Raw genomic sequence first — 18,653 nt, forward strand, 5'->3', positions numbered from 1 at the left:
CGATGAGCAATATAGAGTTTAACGTTGCTGTAACGCCCCTGAAGGTGAGTACAACGGTATTTGATTGGTGCATTGAAGACGTCCTCACGGCTAAGCTGCTGTCACTTTTGAAGCCAACATATAGGGAGACTTAGTGGAATCCGACCTACTTTCTTCCTGTGAGCTGAGGAGCTGTGAGTGTAGGGATGTCTGAGTCAAGCTCTGCAGACGTCAGAGTATCTTTGATAGAGAGCAGTGATGAAAGAACAAGGAATAAGCAAGAAAATTTTCAAGACCCTTAGGCAGTGGGAGTGAGCCTGGGTGCATGCGTGTGTCTGGGGGGGTGGGAGCATAGTGAGTTTAATTGGACAGGGATTCGGTGAGTAAAACTCTTGGGTCAAGCTGATTGGAAATCCTGCAGACCGATGTCGAGGCTCTTCAACAGATCTTTAATGAAGCACGACCACGCAGAAGTTTCAGCAATCTCTCTTTTCCTCTCTGCTCTTCTCCTCCCCAACTAGAATATCTCTAGTTGGCACTTCCCGTAGCCGTGACCTCAACAGACACCAGGTGTTGGTCCCAGTGAATCCAGTTCACGAAGAATCTAACACAGCTACCAAAGATCCAAGTAGACACGCATCAACTCTTCTTATATCAAGCCTGTATCGAGGGACAAAAGAGGACACAGGAAGCAACGAAAGGAAAAGAATGAAGGTCTTATCAGGACTGAATGAACGAATTGAGAAACACTGCTTGCAGTAAAGCACTACTGAACAAGAACAGGTTGTTTCCAGTTCCTTTTCCAGACAGATTTAGAAAAGCGATCTGCTGTAAGTCGATGAAGGTTGCATTGGGCTAATTGCAAGGGTTCGAGTCTATCCGTGTGAAAGTGGAGCTTCAGTCTGGGTGCTGCTGTTGTAGCTCCCACCACTTCACACATGCAGGGAAGTGGTTCTCAACTGGTTATTGGCTGGAGCAAGTTAAACAACAAGCATATTCCAGTAGTTTGTTTGTGCTTTGACACCACGGTATTTACCCAGCACCTCAGAGGCATAGCAGCCTGCTGTGGGCTGTGGCTCCGAGCCATGGTGGTGGACAGGGCATGGCTGCATACTGGCATCCACACTGCTGCCCTCTTAACACTCTGGGTGAGAGGAAGGCTGGGAGTTTACTTGGCTGGCACTATTTTGAGTCATGAGAGGGCAGTTCATTTACAGAGGGCAGCAGGCATGTTTTGGCTTGTTGCTTTCTTGTTATGTCTAACATTTTCATATCATCTAGTTATGAGTATTCTTCCCAGTATTTACCTTTGTGACTATAAATGTTTCTATGCAAACTGAGTTGGACAGTAAAAGACAGGACAGACATACAGTCTGCAGACACTGATTTAGGACATCTTGTGCTAAGATGCACAAATCTAAATCTGTAAGCATCCCTGTTCTATATATTGGCCATGAAGAGATTCCTTCTTCTGCACTGTGGGACAAGATCCACATTCCCTGGTTTGGGGCAAAAAAAGACACACTGCAGTCCTGCTGTAGCTATTTTGAAGTTTCATCAGTTTGCATAAGATGAATTCAGTAGCCCGTGTACTACAACAAACCTAACCAAGGTCACATAAAGATGGAATTTTGAACTAAGAAGATTGTAGCATCTGAATCTATCACTCGATTGGGTAAAGTCAAACCGGAGCCCCCTTCAGCCCCCCGGTCACTTCATCCAAGTTACTACTACTTTCATTCAGGTGATTCTGGTTTCCCGTGTCACAGATGGAGAAAGGAATTTTGTTTTCAGTGCTGACAGCATTGAAAAGCAACATTTCTTTCCAGGAACAATGCGTCGCTTTCTCTTGATATTCCCGTCCGTGCTGTGACCTCACTGTGCACAGGCCTCAAAGGTAGAAAATAATTCCAAAGAAAACTGTTGACAGTGAGGTCTTTGGGTTATCCACAGCAACTGGGACATTGTTCCTGGAAAGACACCTTGCTGTTGAGGATTTTAAATAAAATTCCTTAGCACTGCAAGAGCCGCAGAGGAAATACCAGTCATTGTAATGGAAATCAAGTGGATACCATAACCCCGGGGTGTACCACAGCAGTTGCCCGATGGCGCATGAAGAGCTGACCTAATTAAAAAATAAAAATTATAAGAAATAAATATATACATAATAAATAAAAGAAACGATTTGGCAAAAAGGCTATTAATCATCCCAGTGTTCTGTTTTAACGACTGATAAAAATATACTGTGAATTAGATTGTGTGAAAAATAGAGAGCACCCAGAAGCGGTAGTGGAAATAGTACCATCCTTAGTCTCTCCAAATGATAGTTGTATGAATGCAAGCGAAAAAAGGCACAGACAAGCTGTAAAGGTTGACAGTGCCAGAATCATCACATTAAAAAAGGATTAAAGTGACACTTTTGGAACATTAAGGGAAGTGCAGATGTTTCTATTCTTCACATCTTTACATGTTTTACAGCTGTTTTGAGGAACGATCCCTTTGCTTGTCAGCACCTTCTTTCGTCATGCTGCTGCCACTTTTGTCTCATGCCTTGTTTCATGAGAGCATCACTCTGGATCATGAAAGTGCAGCAGATCTCCAGAATGTATTCACAATGGAACCAAGGTCCCATAAAAATGTCTCAGACCTCATTGAGCGTATCATGTTACTCTGGTAGATAGAGTGCCTTGATTGAAAGACATACTTCCAATTTTGAAGACACAAAGCTTTTTTCTTTTTCTCCCAAGGACTGGTTTCACTCTCTTATAAATCACGAGTATTGCCTTAAATGAGGGAAAGCCACACTGCGCAACCTGGCTTATTCTGAGTTATGGGACGACATAATGAATCTAGCAGAGGGTGAAACAAAGGGCATAACTTCAACAAAGCTGTTATTTTTCCCAGTAGGTGCACTTGAGCTTCAGGACAAAAACAAATCAATTTGGAAATTTTACTGCTTCGACTGTGTTATGCTGCTTGGAAGGTGTCCATGAAAAACCAGGAGATATCTAAGAAATCATTCACATGTGGTTTTACCTCTTCAGACATAATATTGGCAGTGAGCTGTCAGACGTTATAAGCATAATCTTAGACCGCTCTTCTTCCTTCCTTTTGACGCATAACAAAGACTTATTGTTTTGTTTTTCATGTTTTTTGTCATCATGTTTTGTGCTTTTTGTTTTTGAAAATCTGATTATGTTTGTGTTGCAGTCATTTCTTGTTTATTTTAACACCGGGCGATTTAAAGTTTGAAAGCACTCAAACCAAACTTGGAAAATTAGTTTACTGATATTCCAACATTTTAAAAAGTAACAAAAAACATTTGGACACAGTGGCATGCGAGTGCAATCCAGTGTTAAGCTCGGTGAGTGAGCAGCAGACCGTCCACATGCAGGAGAGGAAATGAACTCCTCTGTGGCCTGTAAAGTCACTCTGTGCACGAGGCTATCTGCGCCACTCCAACATTCTGCTCTGCTTTGATTTGGTGGGGGTTTTTTTTTTTTTTTTTGGTTTTGTTTTGTTTTGTTTTGGCACATCAAAGAGCCCACGTAGACTTCTGTGTAGTCGGGTACTGTCACTCAGAGCCGAGAGATGAAAGGTTGGGTTACATAAGAAACTGAGAGCGAGAAGCTGTTTATGTGTGTGTGCGCCTGGAGAACCTCACTGATTCTAGGACCTTCTAATGGAGCAGGACTGCGCTGCGACCACGGGGGAGCCTGCTGCCAGGTCCTATGCTGTAAAAGCAAAAGCCCATCATCAGAGCTGTGAAGTATAAGACAAACAGCTCACTGGCCAGCTAATACTATCATTTACAGTAATTTACATCTCATACATCAGCCTTTTACACAGCTGATTGCTTGTTGACTTCCTTTTCCATCTTGTGAGGTTATTTTAATGCACGAGGAGCTGCGTGCATGCTCGATGGAGCTTTAAAGTGACCAAATATTATCATGCTGATGGCTGGAGTATGTAGGCTCTCCAGAGAAAATGGAGGATGAGCGAATGAAGCTGTTAAGAAACGGCAAAACGCCTCATATTTTGATTGTTTTTTTGTTTTTTTTACAACCTCCTAAATGTCAAAGTATGGAAAAGCTGTTATATTTTATGAATGGGTGTGCACCACATTTTGTTTGATTGTTTTGTTTGTGAACTCATCTGCTTACTGTCAAGGTTACCATTTTAAGTGGAGCAGTTCATTGTTGCTAAAACCTTGACTGGGACAATAACTGTCACAGATAGCAGATCCAGATTCAGATTCATTTATTTATTGTCCCAAGAGGGAAATTACTTTTTCATGGTCCAGCCACACAACAGTGTTAGAAAAAGAAAACAAAAAGCACTGCACATTATCCCCCAATAAGTAACAAATACAAAAACATATTCTTGAAAAAGCCAACGCACCAGAACCTCGTTTTCCTGCTTATGTTTGCATATGCTTAGTGATCGATATGCAGACTGGAGAGTCCTCAGTTTAAAATAATAACACATTTAAAAAAAATAGATTTAAACCTGCTATAAGTCTTAAAATAAAATGAAGTGAGGGGCAAGTTTGTGAATCATCAAAGCTGTGGCAGTAACCACCATGTCCTCACAGGTGAACTAGAGGAGCTGAGCCTGCTTGTGTAGTCTTAATGTGTCGTATCGACACAGAAACTCTGTACAAAGCAGAAAACAGCTTCATTCACACTGATGATATAACACAAAAAATAAAAAGTTCTTTATTTTTCTTTAACACAATTTAATAAACATTTGCATGCACCAATGTGTATTTTTGAACAGTTTTAACTGGGGATCTTCATTACTGTGGATTTAGTATCTAACGGAGACACATGACTCTTGATTGATTTACATGGTGAAATTGATACACCTCCACTGAATTTCCACAGATAGCTTAAAAACCTCAACACATAAAACTGAATCCATGTGTGGTTAGACATGAGTGGAGCTACAGTGAATATGGGGGGATAAAGAGGCAAAATGTTACAGACTGAAGTCTCTTTCAATAAGGCGACAGGAGCCATAACTCCACTGTTGTGTTTGTTTAGACCTAAGCGGCACTGTGGGAAAACAACACCGCTGTCCAGACGGGCTCATAGCACTGGCGTCTGAAACCCACTGCTTTCCTAATGTCTTCACTCACAGCGTGACACAACTCAATGACCTCCAGTGAAACAGTAAATTACACCTGAATTATCAATTTGGCTCGTATACCATGCCCCTTGCCTCAGTTTGTGCAGCAGCAATTTGTCACAGCGACATGCTGGGTTTCTCTGGACTCCTGAGTTGTGTGGCAGAGAGCCCTAAAAGAATCGGGGGGGGGGGGGGGGGGGGGGGGGGGGGGGGGGAGGGGTTAGGGGGACAAGGAGGTTTTATGTTGACTTGGCTCTCCTTCAACATGCTCACCAAAATCAGTGACAAAGCTGCTCTGATTTTATTTGGTGACTCCCAAGAAAGTGGAAAACGGGTTTATAGGGCCTGTGGGAGGACACAGTGGCTGGTAATTAGACAGCATAAAAATCCTGAGCTTCCAACAGCCCCTTCGGCAGTGAAAACAAGCTAAAGTAAACCAAACCTGACTGTGAAATCGCATTAGACTTTTGTGTTTAATGGAAAGTGAAAAAAATAGACAAAAGCTTTTTTTTTTTTTCCTACTCCAATACGAAAAGTTTCCATTCCTCCTACATTTCCTCAGCTCTTTACATCACATCTCCAGCTCCTCTTCCTTTCTGCTACCAGCGCAGTACATGTCCATTATGGTGGCTCTTCTGTTTTTGGACGGCATCAAAAGGAAAAGGATGTGCAGGACTCTGATTTTAACATGTTTCTGTTTTTTTCCCTACAGATGCTCTCCCGCTCAGACTGGGACCACAAGAGAGGCTCCCGAGGATCACAGGTTAGCACTGTCCACAGAAATAGACACTCAATTAGTAACAATAATGGCAAACAGGCGTCAGAACACACACAGCCACGCACACACACCGGATCTCTGTCACTGGCCCACACACACCTTGTAAATGACGCAAATAACAAATATCCTACCGCTATTAGGGCCTCTTTACCTGGTCATTTTAGTTGTGGTTAAACAGCATGTCCAGAGGTGTCACTTCCCACCACAGTCCTTGTTGTCCTCTGTTAGTCTCAAAGACGCAAGGTTGTGAGTCAGCTGTAAGGTGCTGCAAAGGCCATTAAAAGACAGCGAACTGTAAGCCGGAAGTCTACAGGAGACACAGCTTGCAGAGTGCAGACACACACAGCCACATCCTTGAGATTGTCTTTCCCATCTTTGGGAGAGCAAATTGTGTCTTGGGATTGTGTTTGGGAATTGATGTATCGAGCTGCTACAGCGCCACAGGGCAGGATTCTGGAGTACATGAAGACCAAACAATGCCCTTGTGTTTGGCACGGCCATATACAGTATGTGTGCGTCCAGGACTGCATGTTCTCCTATCAGGAGGATATCCTTCAGAAACGAATAGACTGTGCGTCTCTGCTGACAATGTACAGCATGCTTGGGTAGCAAAGAATACCACAAAGTTTTTTTTGGAAGAGAAATTAGGGGATTTTTCAACAGTGAGCAAAAGTGTGCAGTTCAGGATTGGGGTTGAAATCAAATCATACGCTATATAATTTCCTTTAAGAGTCATATAGTGGTATAACTGTTCCTTGTAGTATTATCTCCTCAGAGTGGAGAAATGTTCAAATAGCATGTTACTCTTTTGAAAAATTGTCCGAGTCTCAAATCAATTTGTTATTTGGGGTTAGAAAGCAAGCACATATTTTTTGATTGATGCATTCCCTAAGCTGCCATTTAAACCCAGTGGTCAGTGCAGTTTTCTTTTATTTTTTATTTGGACTGGTGCTGTGCATTCATCAATGGAATCCTGTAATAGTCCTGAGACTGACAGGACATGTAAGAAGTCGAGGCTTATGTTGGCATCTCTCTCCATCTCGTGGCTGTTTCCCCTCGGCCCTGCTCTCAGGTTGATGGTCCAAAGAGGCTGGTAGTGCTTCCCTACAGTATGGCCTCATAGCGTGTGTAAATCACACACTCTGCTCTTGAGTCAGTGACCAGAGCGCTTGATTGATCTCCTCTGTGTTGTGTTCGCCAACATGCGCACATTAGCAGGCTCAATTTCCAAACCGCACCTTTTTTTTTTTTTTTTTTTTTTCCCCCCCTGTCCAAAGCTTGTGGTGGATGTTTCAGCTTAGGAATTGACAGTGAAATTATGTATGGAAAGAGCTATTTAAATATTTGTATTCGACTTGAAAACACATTGGTTTTGGAACATTACCCAAGGAGATTATTGGAGAAAAGGGTGTTGTAGTCTCGGATCTTGTGACTGTTATTCTAAATTACTGAAAGGCTGCAAGAGTGGCCCGTCAAGCAGAAAGGCTAAGACACTGCAGTCATGTTGAAGATTTCTCAAAATCACTTCAAACACAGCAGATCCATTTTCTTAAATTGTGGGTTTGGGAGTTGCAAAAGGTCACTGCCCTTTTTCTGTTTGGTCCCATCATAACGGAGAAGGAATGGGCCCTGTGGCAAGACTGAATTTAAAGTATCTAACTACCTGCATGTCTGAGTGTTCTCTGCCGGGATGATAATTGGATTTGGCACAAATGATTCAGCAATTTCCAACCTCCTGCTTTTTATGACATGGAGCAATAAAACACCTTCGAGCTGCACGGTGCCATTTCTCTGAGAGAAATTGAAGGGCTTGATTTTATTTATAGCACATCTATTTAGTTTGTAGGATTTTTGAAAAACTCACGCCTGTGCCCACTGCAGCGCTGATGATGGATAGATGTTTAACCACTTGTATCATGCGGTAACTCATCTCTCACTTGTCGCCCAGCATCAGCCGTCTGTTTTCCCTCAAGCACCTCTTTTGTTTACTCTGTCCGTCCGTTCTTGTTTCTGTCTGTTTCTCTACCTTTTTTTTTTTTAATCTTCATTTGTTCTCCTGCTGGATCGGATGCTCGTTAGGGGTCAATTGGCCCGATCTTTTCCAGTCAATCTTTAATGAGGCAGTTATTCTTTTTTTGTTTGTTTTTTTGATCACCACCACGTCCCACATCCCTCAGATCCCCTGCATCCTCAACACCCCCCTCTTTAAATAAAATATGTTATAGCATGTAATTGTATCCTGGTTGCAAATGAGGACCTGGCTCAGCACAGCTTCGGTCTTAGCTGACGGAGAGGTTGTGAGGAGTTAGGTCGTGGTGTGGGCTGCTTTGGAAGTGCGAAGTGTAGCGCTGGGCGTAGTGTTGGCTGTGGGAGCTGAGGCAGGGAGCAAGAACTGTCTCAGAGGAGTTTTGTGTTACAGTTCTGCTGTGATTCACACTGTATCACTGCTCTGTTATTCTAAGTAGAGAACATCATCTCCCAGACTTCTCCTCAACTAATCCATCTCGACAGATGTAATCAGGGCCATTACCTTAACTGTGCTGCCGCTGAAATAGAAAACTGCACAGTAACGATTTTTCAAACATGCAGAGACTTTTGAGCAAATGAAATCAACCTAGAAAAAAATTTACGGATGCGCTGAAGCTTTTTCTTCATATAATTTTTCATTTAATTTTCAACTGCTCATCCGCCACGGTCACAGGGGGTGCTGGAGCCAATCCCAGCTGGCATCTCTGGCGAGGGCGGATTCCTCCTGGAGAGGTCGCCAATCCATCGCAGGACGATATATAGAGACAGACAGAGACACACAGAGACAAACAACCAACCACTCACACTCACACTCAGACAGACGGACAATTTACAGTCACCAGTTAACCCAAACATGATGTCTTTGGGAAGAAACAGGAGTGCCCGGAGGAAACCCACGCAGGCACGGGGAGAACATGCAAACTCCATACACACTCCATACAGGCCCGGAAATCAAACCGAAAATCATGTTGCTGTGCGGTAACATTGCTGAAACCATTCTGCAATCCTGCCCTGCAGTTGGGTTTTTTTTTCTTCTGTCTTTCTTAAATTCTCTTGTTTCTTCCTGAGCATTTCTCAGAGTGTGAGTCTCGGTGTGTGGGGTTTATTACAAAGTACAGCAGGGTGTGTATCTGTGCGCCTTAAGTAGAGCCACAGTTTCTTACATTGTTTAAATATGTTTACAAAAAGAATCAAATACCTTACTTTCTCGAGTGGACCCCCGAGGCACCCCAGCACTCCTCTGGGACGCACTATATTCTCACCATTGCACAATTTCAAGTAGCCCACATATCATTGTCATTTTAGACTAGAGGCTTAAGAGACTGCGTGTTTAGATGACAGAGTCAAGGGGTTAAAAGTTCATGAAGACAACCGTCTCAAAAATCACAAATATGTGACCTCTTTGTCAGTGTATCCCATTAATAATCAGCATTGGACAGAAGGAGCAGTGTTTTTGTTTGTTCTACTGAATGCACTTTATCTGTCCTCTGGGGAGATATCGGGTAAAAAAAAAATGGACATCAAGGAACACCAACAACAAAATTTCCACCACTTGTTGTTGTTGTGACCTCATCAATGACATTGCTTGAAGCAAACATTGTGTTTCACATGAGAAATATGCACTCGCACACACCTGGTGTTTAATGGGCATTTATCAGAAACACCTTGAAAATAAGCTTCTTTTGTTTTATTATTACATTTAATTTATTATTTTTATTAAGAATGTTTCAAGTCAAATCTCAGTTGATCTGGTAAAACAGCAAGAAGATTAATGCTGCACTAAATATTATTTGCAGATATTATCTGGTCTACTTGTGGTGAACTAAAGCTACAGACAGAAACAGGTTTTTATTCTTCAGGAGTGATTGCTGGTTTGTTTTGACTGGCCCTCTGTCGGGTTTACATGAGCTGCTGAGTGGGTGTTAATCTATGACATGTCTGCTGATGAACGCTTCCAAACTGTTCACGCAAGCAATTCAGATCATTGATCATGTACACTGTTGTTAGCCATAGCAAAACGTCATAACAGAAGGTCCGTGCATGGTTTAGTATATAAATTGGCTTGTTGAGAAGTCATGAAAACTGTTTATTGATGCTTGTAGTGGACTTTATCAAAAGTTGCAGAAAAGCTGGAGGCTTGCGAACAGTTGTCACATAGATTTGTAATCATTTAGCGTTCCACAAATGTGCTGGCACAGGGGCCTGATGAAGAGTCAGCTATTGAAATGCAAAATGATTGGTTAACAAGAAAAACATCAGAGGACACGCCAAAGACCACCTCTTAGATAATACAAGGCTGCGGCTGTCAACTGTAATAAAAATGTACTTATAAGTTTTAAACTAAGGTGTTAAGGTGCCCTTAACATTCATTTATTAAATTGGTATCAAACTGTACATTAAATTCACTTGTTCTTCCGCACAATGGGACATACTGTACAGTGTACAGATGTGTTATTAAAGGTGAGGGTGAATCTGCTGCCAGTCATTCTCACGGCCCACAGCCATGTGACGGTACAGACTGCACATACAGAGTACAGTTTGTTAATTACTGAGCTTTTCAGCCGACCCGGGCCAGCTTTTTTCCCCCTGTTTTCAGGTTGGGTGCTAAATTAAATGGTTGTGTAAAAGAAAGTATAGTCCTCGGATAGTATACAGGATTATCTAGAGAGAGAGTCTGTACAGGGGCTGAGCTGGTGGGAGACAGTTGTTGACAGTTCCCAGATGTGAATGCACGTTCATATGATTGCAGTGAAGGACGGCAGTAAGAAGAGCTAAAAGTAATTAAGCACATACATACACAACTTCAATATCGAGTGAAAACACATTGATTTTGATTTCAGTGTTTAATAGACTTTATAAACACTCTCGATGCATCCAAGCAAGGAAAATCCAACTTTTGTACTTCCAGTGAAATATTAGAGTTTCAAAATGCACCATTTTAACATCTGTCCAAAAGCTTTTTACTGTAATCCTCAGTGTTTTTTTCCCAACAAGGGGTCACTGTGTGGGCCTCCGATGAGATCTGTCTGCTCAGAAGAAGAAGCCCGCTGCTGCTGCAGAGGTGGCCTTGGCTGATAAATGAAACTGATCATCTAACCTGACAGCAAATGCTTATATAAGCTAATGACATTATGTAACTTACTCTCAGATTGATCTGTTGCAGGATGTCCAATGACGATTCTCATTGAAAGTTTTGGGAAAATCAGGCGGTAACTTCCAGAAAAGACTCAGCTTTTAGGGAATACATAAAAACCTGAGCTGAGGATGGTCAGGTCTTTAAATCCTTTATCTTTCCGTGCAGTCAGCTTTGTTTAACAGTTTGAGGTCCCAGCCCCTCGTCACATTAATACCCCGGAGAAAGGTTCTGAGGGGAAGTTTTTAAAAGCTAAATATACTTTAACAGCACATTCTTGCTAATGCCAGGACTGGCTTTTGAAGAAAACTACGGCTGCATCTCTTTCTTTCATGGCCAGGACCTGGCTCAGTGACACAGTAGTCCCCTCCTTCAAAATGTGTTTTTCTGGGTGAACATGTGTCTCTGGGCTGTACGCCCAGACAATGCCCGCCCCCAATATGATAGTATATTTACACATCAGCCTCTGTTTATGGTTCTTATGGCTTCGTTTGGTTAAGTGAGATAAAAGGAAGAAGTTTTTTGAAGTTGAAAATGAGACTGTGTCCACACATGCGGATTTGGAGATGCTCAGACCCCCTTAAAATTGTTATTACCTCTGTCCAGCCAGATGTTCTCCAGTGGCCTTTAACCTCAATCTAGCAAACTCTTAAATCAGCCTGTAAATGAGCTGAGAGACAGGTGTTTACATCTTACCCGCACAGCATGCATTAGAGCAGAGTATAGGAAAGGGGCGGGCGGTGTAGAAGAGAAGACAAGGAGGTGGGGTGGGATGAGAGGAGCACAATAGTCATCTGTCCAAAAATCTTCCATCAGAAGTCCCTCAGGAAATAGGAAAATTATATAAATAGTGGCTTATCTGATATGACTAGGAAAACAAAATACAAAACCTTCACTATGTGCCCCAAGTGAAAGGTGCTCACATGTGTTGCTCAGGTCACCCTCTTGCCACTTAGCCAGTGTAAACAGAGCCATTCTGGGTGCCCGGCAGCCGGTTTCAACGTGAATGGGACATTGGGGGAGAAAAATCTGATAAAGTTCTTTGGGGAAACAGGGAAGCCGTGAGCTTATTCAATAAATTAGCTGGCAGCCAAGATTGACCTGTGTTTGGTTGTGGTTGTTCAACTGCTCTAGGCACAGCAATTAAGAGTGGGCTGTGAACTTTTCACTTGACCCTGTGAAAACAAGGCCGGTTCACACTAACCCGGTGCCTTTAAAGTCATGGGGCAGATGCTCAGACACAGACGATGGCTGTTGGCCACCTGAGAGGTCAGGAGTGAGGAAGTCAAAGGTCAGATTCTTGCTGAGACATTGCTAATGAGCCCATTCATTAAGCATCAAATAATCACAGCTGTGCTGAACATGTTTCAGCCTGATGTTGTTGTTGAGAGCCTAAACGTTGCTCCCACTACTGCGAAGAATCCCTCCCTGCATCTGCTCGTGCTCGTGTGTTCTCTGAGCTAAAAGGAGCCATATAAGGTACAAAATAAAACCTTTCATGTGTGAGATGTTGTAAATGTGCGTGTGTGTGCACTTTTTCGCACACGTAGTTTGGTTCCACAACTACAAGAGATTTTAGAAAGTTTGACAGAGTCCCAGTTGGACACTCTGATTGAATGTATTTCCTGTATTAAAGCTCCAAAATTAATTGCCTATTGTTTTGTTGTTTTCTTTTTTGTCAATTTGTTTTTTCTATTGCTGTTTGTTTGGGTGTTGATGATGTTTATCATTAGCTTTATTTTGTGCCATGTTGGTTTGTTGTGTACTTTTGAAGCAGTTTGTTTATAACTGGATGTGTTGCCTCATATAATACATTTTTAATGTGGGGCAAAGTTCCAAGATGTTTCATGTTTTGCTACCATTCAATTGTCCGCCCATATATTTGCTTTCTAATCAGACTTTATCAGTTTTGTTGTTTAAGAGAGAATAATGGTGAAAGTATGGAAATTTGATTAAGTGTTAATATTCAGTTACAACTTTAAGTCCTGCCTCAGGAATAATTACAGAAAGAATGATCCATATCAGTGTTGTAGTTTTATTTATGACATTTGATGATAAAAAAACATTGATACCTTAATGTACAGCCACCATTTAAAGAGAAAAGCAGTGCTTTGCTTCCCTCTCTGTTTGTTTCCTGTTATGCCCTGAAGCACATTCAGTAACACTGAAGAGTGTAGTTAGTTTTGGGGGGGAAATGTGCTGTGCACCTGTGACCACATCTGACAGTGACATCACCCTGGAGTTTACTTCTATATCACCACAGTAAGGTGAGAGGTGAAACCACGACTTTCCGAAAATTGCGATTTGAGCAGCACTTCTGTTCCCTTTGAGTTACAAAGCTGGTCTAACCATTGTACATTGTTGTCTAATTTAATGTATTGTACTGACATGAGTCATCTTTTAAAGACCTATTGTGCAATAAGTTCTGTAAAGTAGTGTTAAATATAAAAACTTGGAGCTTTTTCTTTTTACTTGGATTTAGCGCAACAAACTATCAACACTAACAAAAACATAAAGTTGTGATGGCAAACATTTACAACAGTGTATCTTGGTGTCTACATGGAATAGGTTTGCTGCAACTTTGGGTTGAGAACAAATTGTGTTTAACAGCATTATTTGAATATATATAATCCCACTTAGTCGATTTCCAGCAGTGGGGAAGATGAAGTTGTTTGATGCCATTTCTATAGAATAAACACATTGGATGTGATCACATTGCTGCTAAGCTTGTGTTTGCCTGTCTCTCTGTGATCCTGTAGTCTTCAGGCACCACTGTCATGGTGGACATCGCAGTGATGGGAGAAGCTCATGGACTTATCACAGACCTGCTGGCTGACCCTTCTCTGCCCCCCAACACCTGTACCTCTCTGCGGGCAGTCAGCAACCTCCTAACCACCCAGCTCACCTTCCAGCCACTGCACCGGCCACGCCCCGCTCCCCTGCTGAACCCCAGCGACGCCTACACCTGCTCAGACTCAGAGGAGGGACCTGAGAAAGGAGAAAAGATATCCATCCACAAGGTAACGAGATGAATGAAGCCAAAGTTTCGAGATTACACTTTACTGATATAAGGAAGCCTCCATGAAAGCTGGGATGTTTCACCTAAATATCAAAAGCCAGGCTTGTTAATCAAAGGTAGTTAAGCTCCAGACACAACACAATTTTATTTGGAAATGGCTGAAGTAATCCCTAGATGGAAATGCACTCCAGCTTATTAAGGCCAAATGATTTATACACCGCACAGCGCTCCACACACATGTTAATCTTTTAGCCCATGTTTCAGCTAATGAGTGCTTCCTGCTTTCTGAGTTTTTAGCATCAAATGAAGGAGAGTATTTTCATAGAGTTAAGTGAAGAAAAATAGAGAGCGTCTACTGCTCACAGCACTGTTCTCTCTTTCATAGCCACAGCTGTATCAACATGACAGATATTCAGAGCCAGACAGCGTGTGTGTGTGTGTGTGTGTGTGCGTGCATATGAATTGTTCAGAAGAAAAGAGGCAACCTGAAGGTTAACACATCTTTCAAAGGGTTGCAAAGAGGGGACGAAACTGGCCACCTTACTATGGTTATAGATCCGGCTATTTATCCGAGGAAGATACCTGATCCCGGCCGATTTGAACGCTGGTGTGTGGCCATTGTTGTCAATTGCTCGTCTGACAGGTGTATTTTCACATTGTCAGAACTTTGAAAATGTAGCTAATACAAACAGAGCCTGTGGGGAGTCCAGCGAGGCTGCGCTTATTACCACTCTCCAGAGACAGCGTGCCCGACTGAAACTGCCCAAGAGGAGAGTAGCAGGGGGAGGGAGTGGAAAGCACTGTGCTTGCTTTTCTGCCCGCCGGCTAAGAGTTTGATCAACATCATCATGTGTACTGATGTCTTTCAAGGACTTGTTCAAAACTCATTTATTGTCCAACACAGGGCACACTCTCTGTGCTGAAAAATAAACTTGCTACACAATCGAAAAACCATCAGTAAAATGTCACTGCACTCATTTAAAAAGTTATAGAAATAAGTCTAGTTCTAATTGGAACCAAAATTGGAAGCAGCTGTAGTTCTTATTATTTTATTTTTGTCAGGATGGCCTGGTTTTGCCACGCAACTGCCAATGGCGATAATTGTGTGTGTGTGTGTGTGTGTTTCTGTTTCTGTCATAGCAGATTCTACTTTTCTATTGTTTCCCCAGGGCTTTCATTAAAGAATGGAGCAATGAAGCACAAAAAGCCTTCTACAACTGCAATATTCTCCAATATTCACAACTATACATCCAGCTGAAGCACAAACATTGAAAACGTGTTGTGTCGATCTGCATATTTGCTGTTTTGTAGTGCATGATTGTGTCATTTTTTTGCCAGCTTGTGTGAGTGTGTGTGGCTGACGTGTTTTATCCTCATTTGGTTTAAATTAACAGTATGCTTATACTTCTAAAGTGAATCTAAGTCACTGAAATGTCCCCAGAATTGACCAAAGCCAACACCCCCTTGTGTGTGCGTGCACTCAGTGTATGATGCCTTGCTGTGAATGGGCGCATTCAGGATTCTGAGGCGATCTTTACTAGGTCACCCTGCGGAGACATAGACATAGAGAGAGAGAGAGAGAGAGAGAGCTTGCCATGTTTAGAGCTGCTGTTCCAAGCTGCTGTTCCAAGCTGCTGCATGGCACCAAACAGATGGAGGCATCACAAGGGCACAGGCCACTGAGAATCCCAGAGGAACAACAAAGAAAATCCAGATATGAATCTGTGAAATGCAATACTGCCATTGCATCTAATATTATGAGCTGCATTCCTGGCACAGCTGCCTGCCAATGTCCTCCGCTCAGTGATGACTGTCGTATTTACTTCTCTGCGGATGAAGTGATTAAAAAAAAAATGTACACAGTCAAGAAAAGCTTTCCAAATTATGTCGTCTGGATAATTTCTTAAATTTTGGGCAGATGTGAGAAGGACAGCTGCCCCATCTGGATGATCCATTTAGCTGGAGACAAAGTGAATAAGCACTTTATCTGACAGGCTGGAATGATCTTAGAGGTTTTATCTGAATGTAAACACTATTGCTACCTCTTTTTCCTCGCACCTCTTGTCTTCATTTCCAATACATTGATAAAGTCGCGTTAACTGTGTGCTTATATGTATTTTATTGTGTGTGTGTGTGTGTGTGTGTGTGTAGCGTCTAAGGCGGAGTCTCCACCCTGGTCTTCTGAGGAGGATCTCTTCCACATGGACCACCACCACCTCTGCCACAGGCCTGCCCACCATCGAGCCTGGGCCTGTCCGAAGGGACCGGAGCGCCAGCATTAAACCCTACCATGAAACACTTACCTGCAGGTACTGGTTCCATCCCAGCAGATACTCTTCGTTCCCCTGCCTCTTCCTTTTTTTGTGTCAGTACCAAATACGGAGTACGGAGCACAGCATACCAAGCTGTGTTACAAACGCTTTAACGATAGATATTGCAGCATGACATGGCACTGAGGGTTGTGAGATTTAGTCCCAGCACTGTGGCACTGTAGTTCAACCAAAGACAGTAGCGTGAGTGCACAGTAATGGCACAGCAGTTCGGAGGACGTGTCTGCAAAGCGAGCCAGAATGGAAATACACCCCAGGGGCGTACGCATGAACCTGAATAACGAAGACATACTTCAGCTCTCAGCACGTTGGCACTGTAGATAGCACGAGACCAGTTCTACACAGGCATGGATTTAAACAGGTGTTGTTTGGTGCAAAGATGTTCTGGGATGGAAAGATGCAGGTTATTTGCGAGTGCTTTGTGTGCGTACACGGGATTTTGTGTGTGGTCCTTCTATAAGTCTGAGATTAATACAGTAAATCAGCAAAAATATCAAGATGTGTCTGTCCCAAATTTTTTCAACAAATAACTAATTATCTACTAAATGTGTTTGCTTCTGCTGGTGTTTTTTCATTATTATTATTTTTATTATTATCATTATTATTATATTATGTTATTATTTAATTATATCTTAAGTAAACACCTTTGATTTATCAGAGTAGCTCTGATCATTAAGTGAATTATTTCAATATGACTGAGCAGTCCAGATATGGTATTCTTTAACAGGTTAATAAATTTTACAGTAATTTGGGTTATGTTTTGATAATCTAAGAACAGCAATAGAAGTACTGTTCTTGAATGAATTCCAGAGTTAGAAAGTGGAAATTCAGCTTGGAAATTTTTCATCAATGAATGTTTGCGTGTACCTCAATACGAGTTGTCATGCATGCAATGTTTCTGTGACATGGATGTACAAGACCAGACAGCACGTGTTTCAGGGCTTTAAAATATTAACTATCTCTTAACATGAAACAGTCTCTTCATTTCTTATCTACTCTGCTCAATATGTCCCCAGTTTAATCTGTGTCACGGGCACAAAATGTCTTCCGATAGAGAAAGAGTAGCAGAGCAGGTGTGTGTGCGGTCAGTCAGGACATCGCGTAGGTTTGTTTTGATGTGTGTGTGTGTGAATGTTTAAAAGGTCATTTAAATTTCAAATGTTGAATAAGAGCGCAGTGCGTAGAGTTAAAGTTAATGTGCACACATGCGGAACAACATTAAAATGTATTTTTACCTTACTTTCTGCATTTCAACATTTCAATCCGGTTTATGTCTGGAGCCTGAGATTTGAATCAGCTTGCTCATGTATTTATTGGACCAGTCAGCTAACGTTTTGATAAAAACCAACTCTCTGCTTTTGCAAACTAAAACTTTTACATGTTAAACACAAGGTGTTTTACATGTAAAATGAGGCATGACTCTCCAGCTGCATGGCCTATTTTCCATCTCCAATTAATTTTGAGTCTAATTTTGGAGGGTAGTTTTGGAGAAATTCAATGTTTCCAGAGAAGTTGCCATGATTTTCTTTTTTTTTTTTTTTTTGTTTGGAAATCAGAAGCAAAGACAAATTAAAGGGCAGCAAAGGGCACATTTATTCAATCAGTTGTACAAAGAGTTTATATTCATCACCAATTAAAGAGTACTGTACCGCTTAAGTAGCCAGATAGAGATTTTCTGCAGCTGGTGTTGTAAACACACCTCCAGTATCTCCTCAGATTAAAGATTAATCTGAATAACTGTTGGCACATATGAGGGCTTCTGTTATAAATATTCATTAAAAGTGACAGAGCGGTGAGCTGCTGTATCCATCAGGGTGGATCATGTAATGCAGGAATGAAAACAACTTCAGTATCTGCACAATGTAAGAATTTCTGCTTTGTAAAAATACTGTGGATGAAATATGAACTGCCCATTCTGCAGAAACCTGGTATATTCACACCATAAGGCCAAAAGTATATTCCCACATACCTCAAATACACTGTAGAAGAGAACACATTCCTTGCTGGCCACAACGAAATCACATCATTTAAGGATTGGTTGACGTGCAAATATTGCTTCGGGTTGGTTTGATTGAGCAAAGAGCAAAGAGAAAAAAATCTGTCGTGACACAGGATAACCACAAACATTAATATAACTTACCTCTCCAGTCTTCATAATAAAGATGGGTAACTGACGCTGAATGGATGGAAGGTTGTGACCTTAAACACAGATGGTTTTAATCGTACAAACAATGCCTGTGTACCACCACTGACCCT

At 41.9% G+C, this 18,653-nt stretch overlaps 1 protein-coding gene across 1 annotated transcript in view; it reads left to right on the forward strand.

The window, feature by feature from the left end:
* Window positions 1-18,653, forward strand: part of LOC115056544 (cGMP-inhibited 3',5'-cyclic phosphodiesterase A-like) — a 64,070-nt gene that overhangs the window by 29,166 nt on the left and 16,251 nt on the right. Inside the window, exons 2-4 of the mRNA XM_029523064.1 lie at window positions 5,822-5,872; window positions 13,808-14,068; window positions 16,219-16,376. Of these exons, the coding sequence (XP_029378924.1) occupies window positions 5,822-5,872; window positions 13,808-14,068; window positions 16,219-16,376 (470 nt within the window). The remainder of the gene's footprint in view (window positions 1-5,821; window positions 5,873-13,807; window positions 14,069-16,218; window positions 16,377-18,653) is intronic.

The sequence above is a fragment of the Echeneis naucrates genome, chromosome 16 (assembly GCF_900963305.1).
Source record: "Echeneis naucrates chromosome 16, fEcheNa1.1, whole genome shotgun sequence".
Classification (NCBI taxonomy): Eukaryota; Metazoa; Chordata; class Actinopteri; order Carangiformes; family Echeneidae; genus Echeneis; species Echeneis naucrates.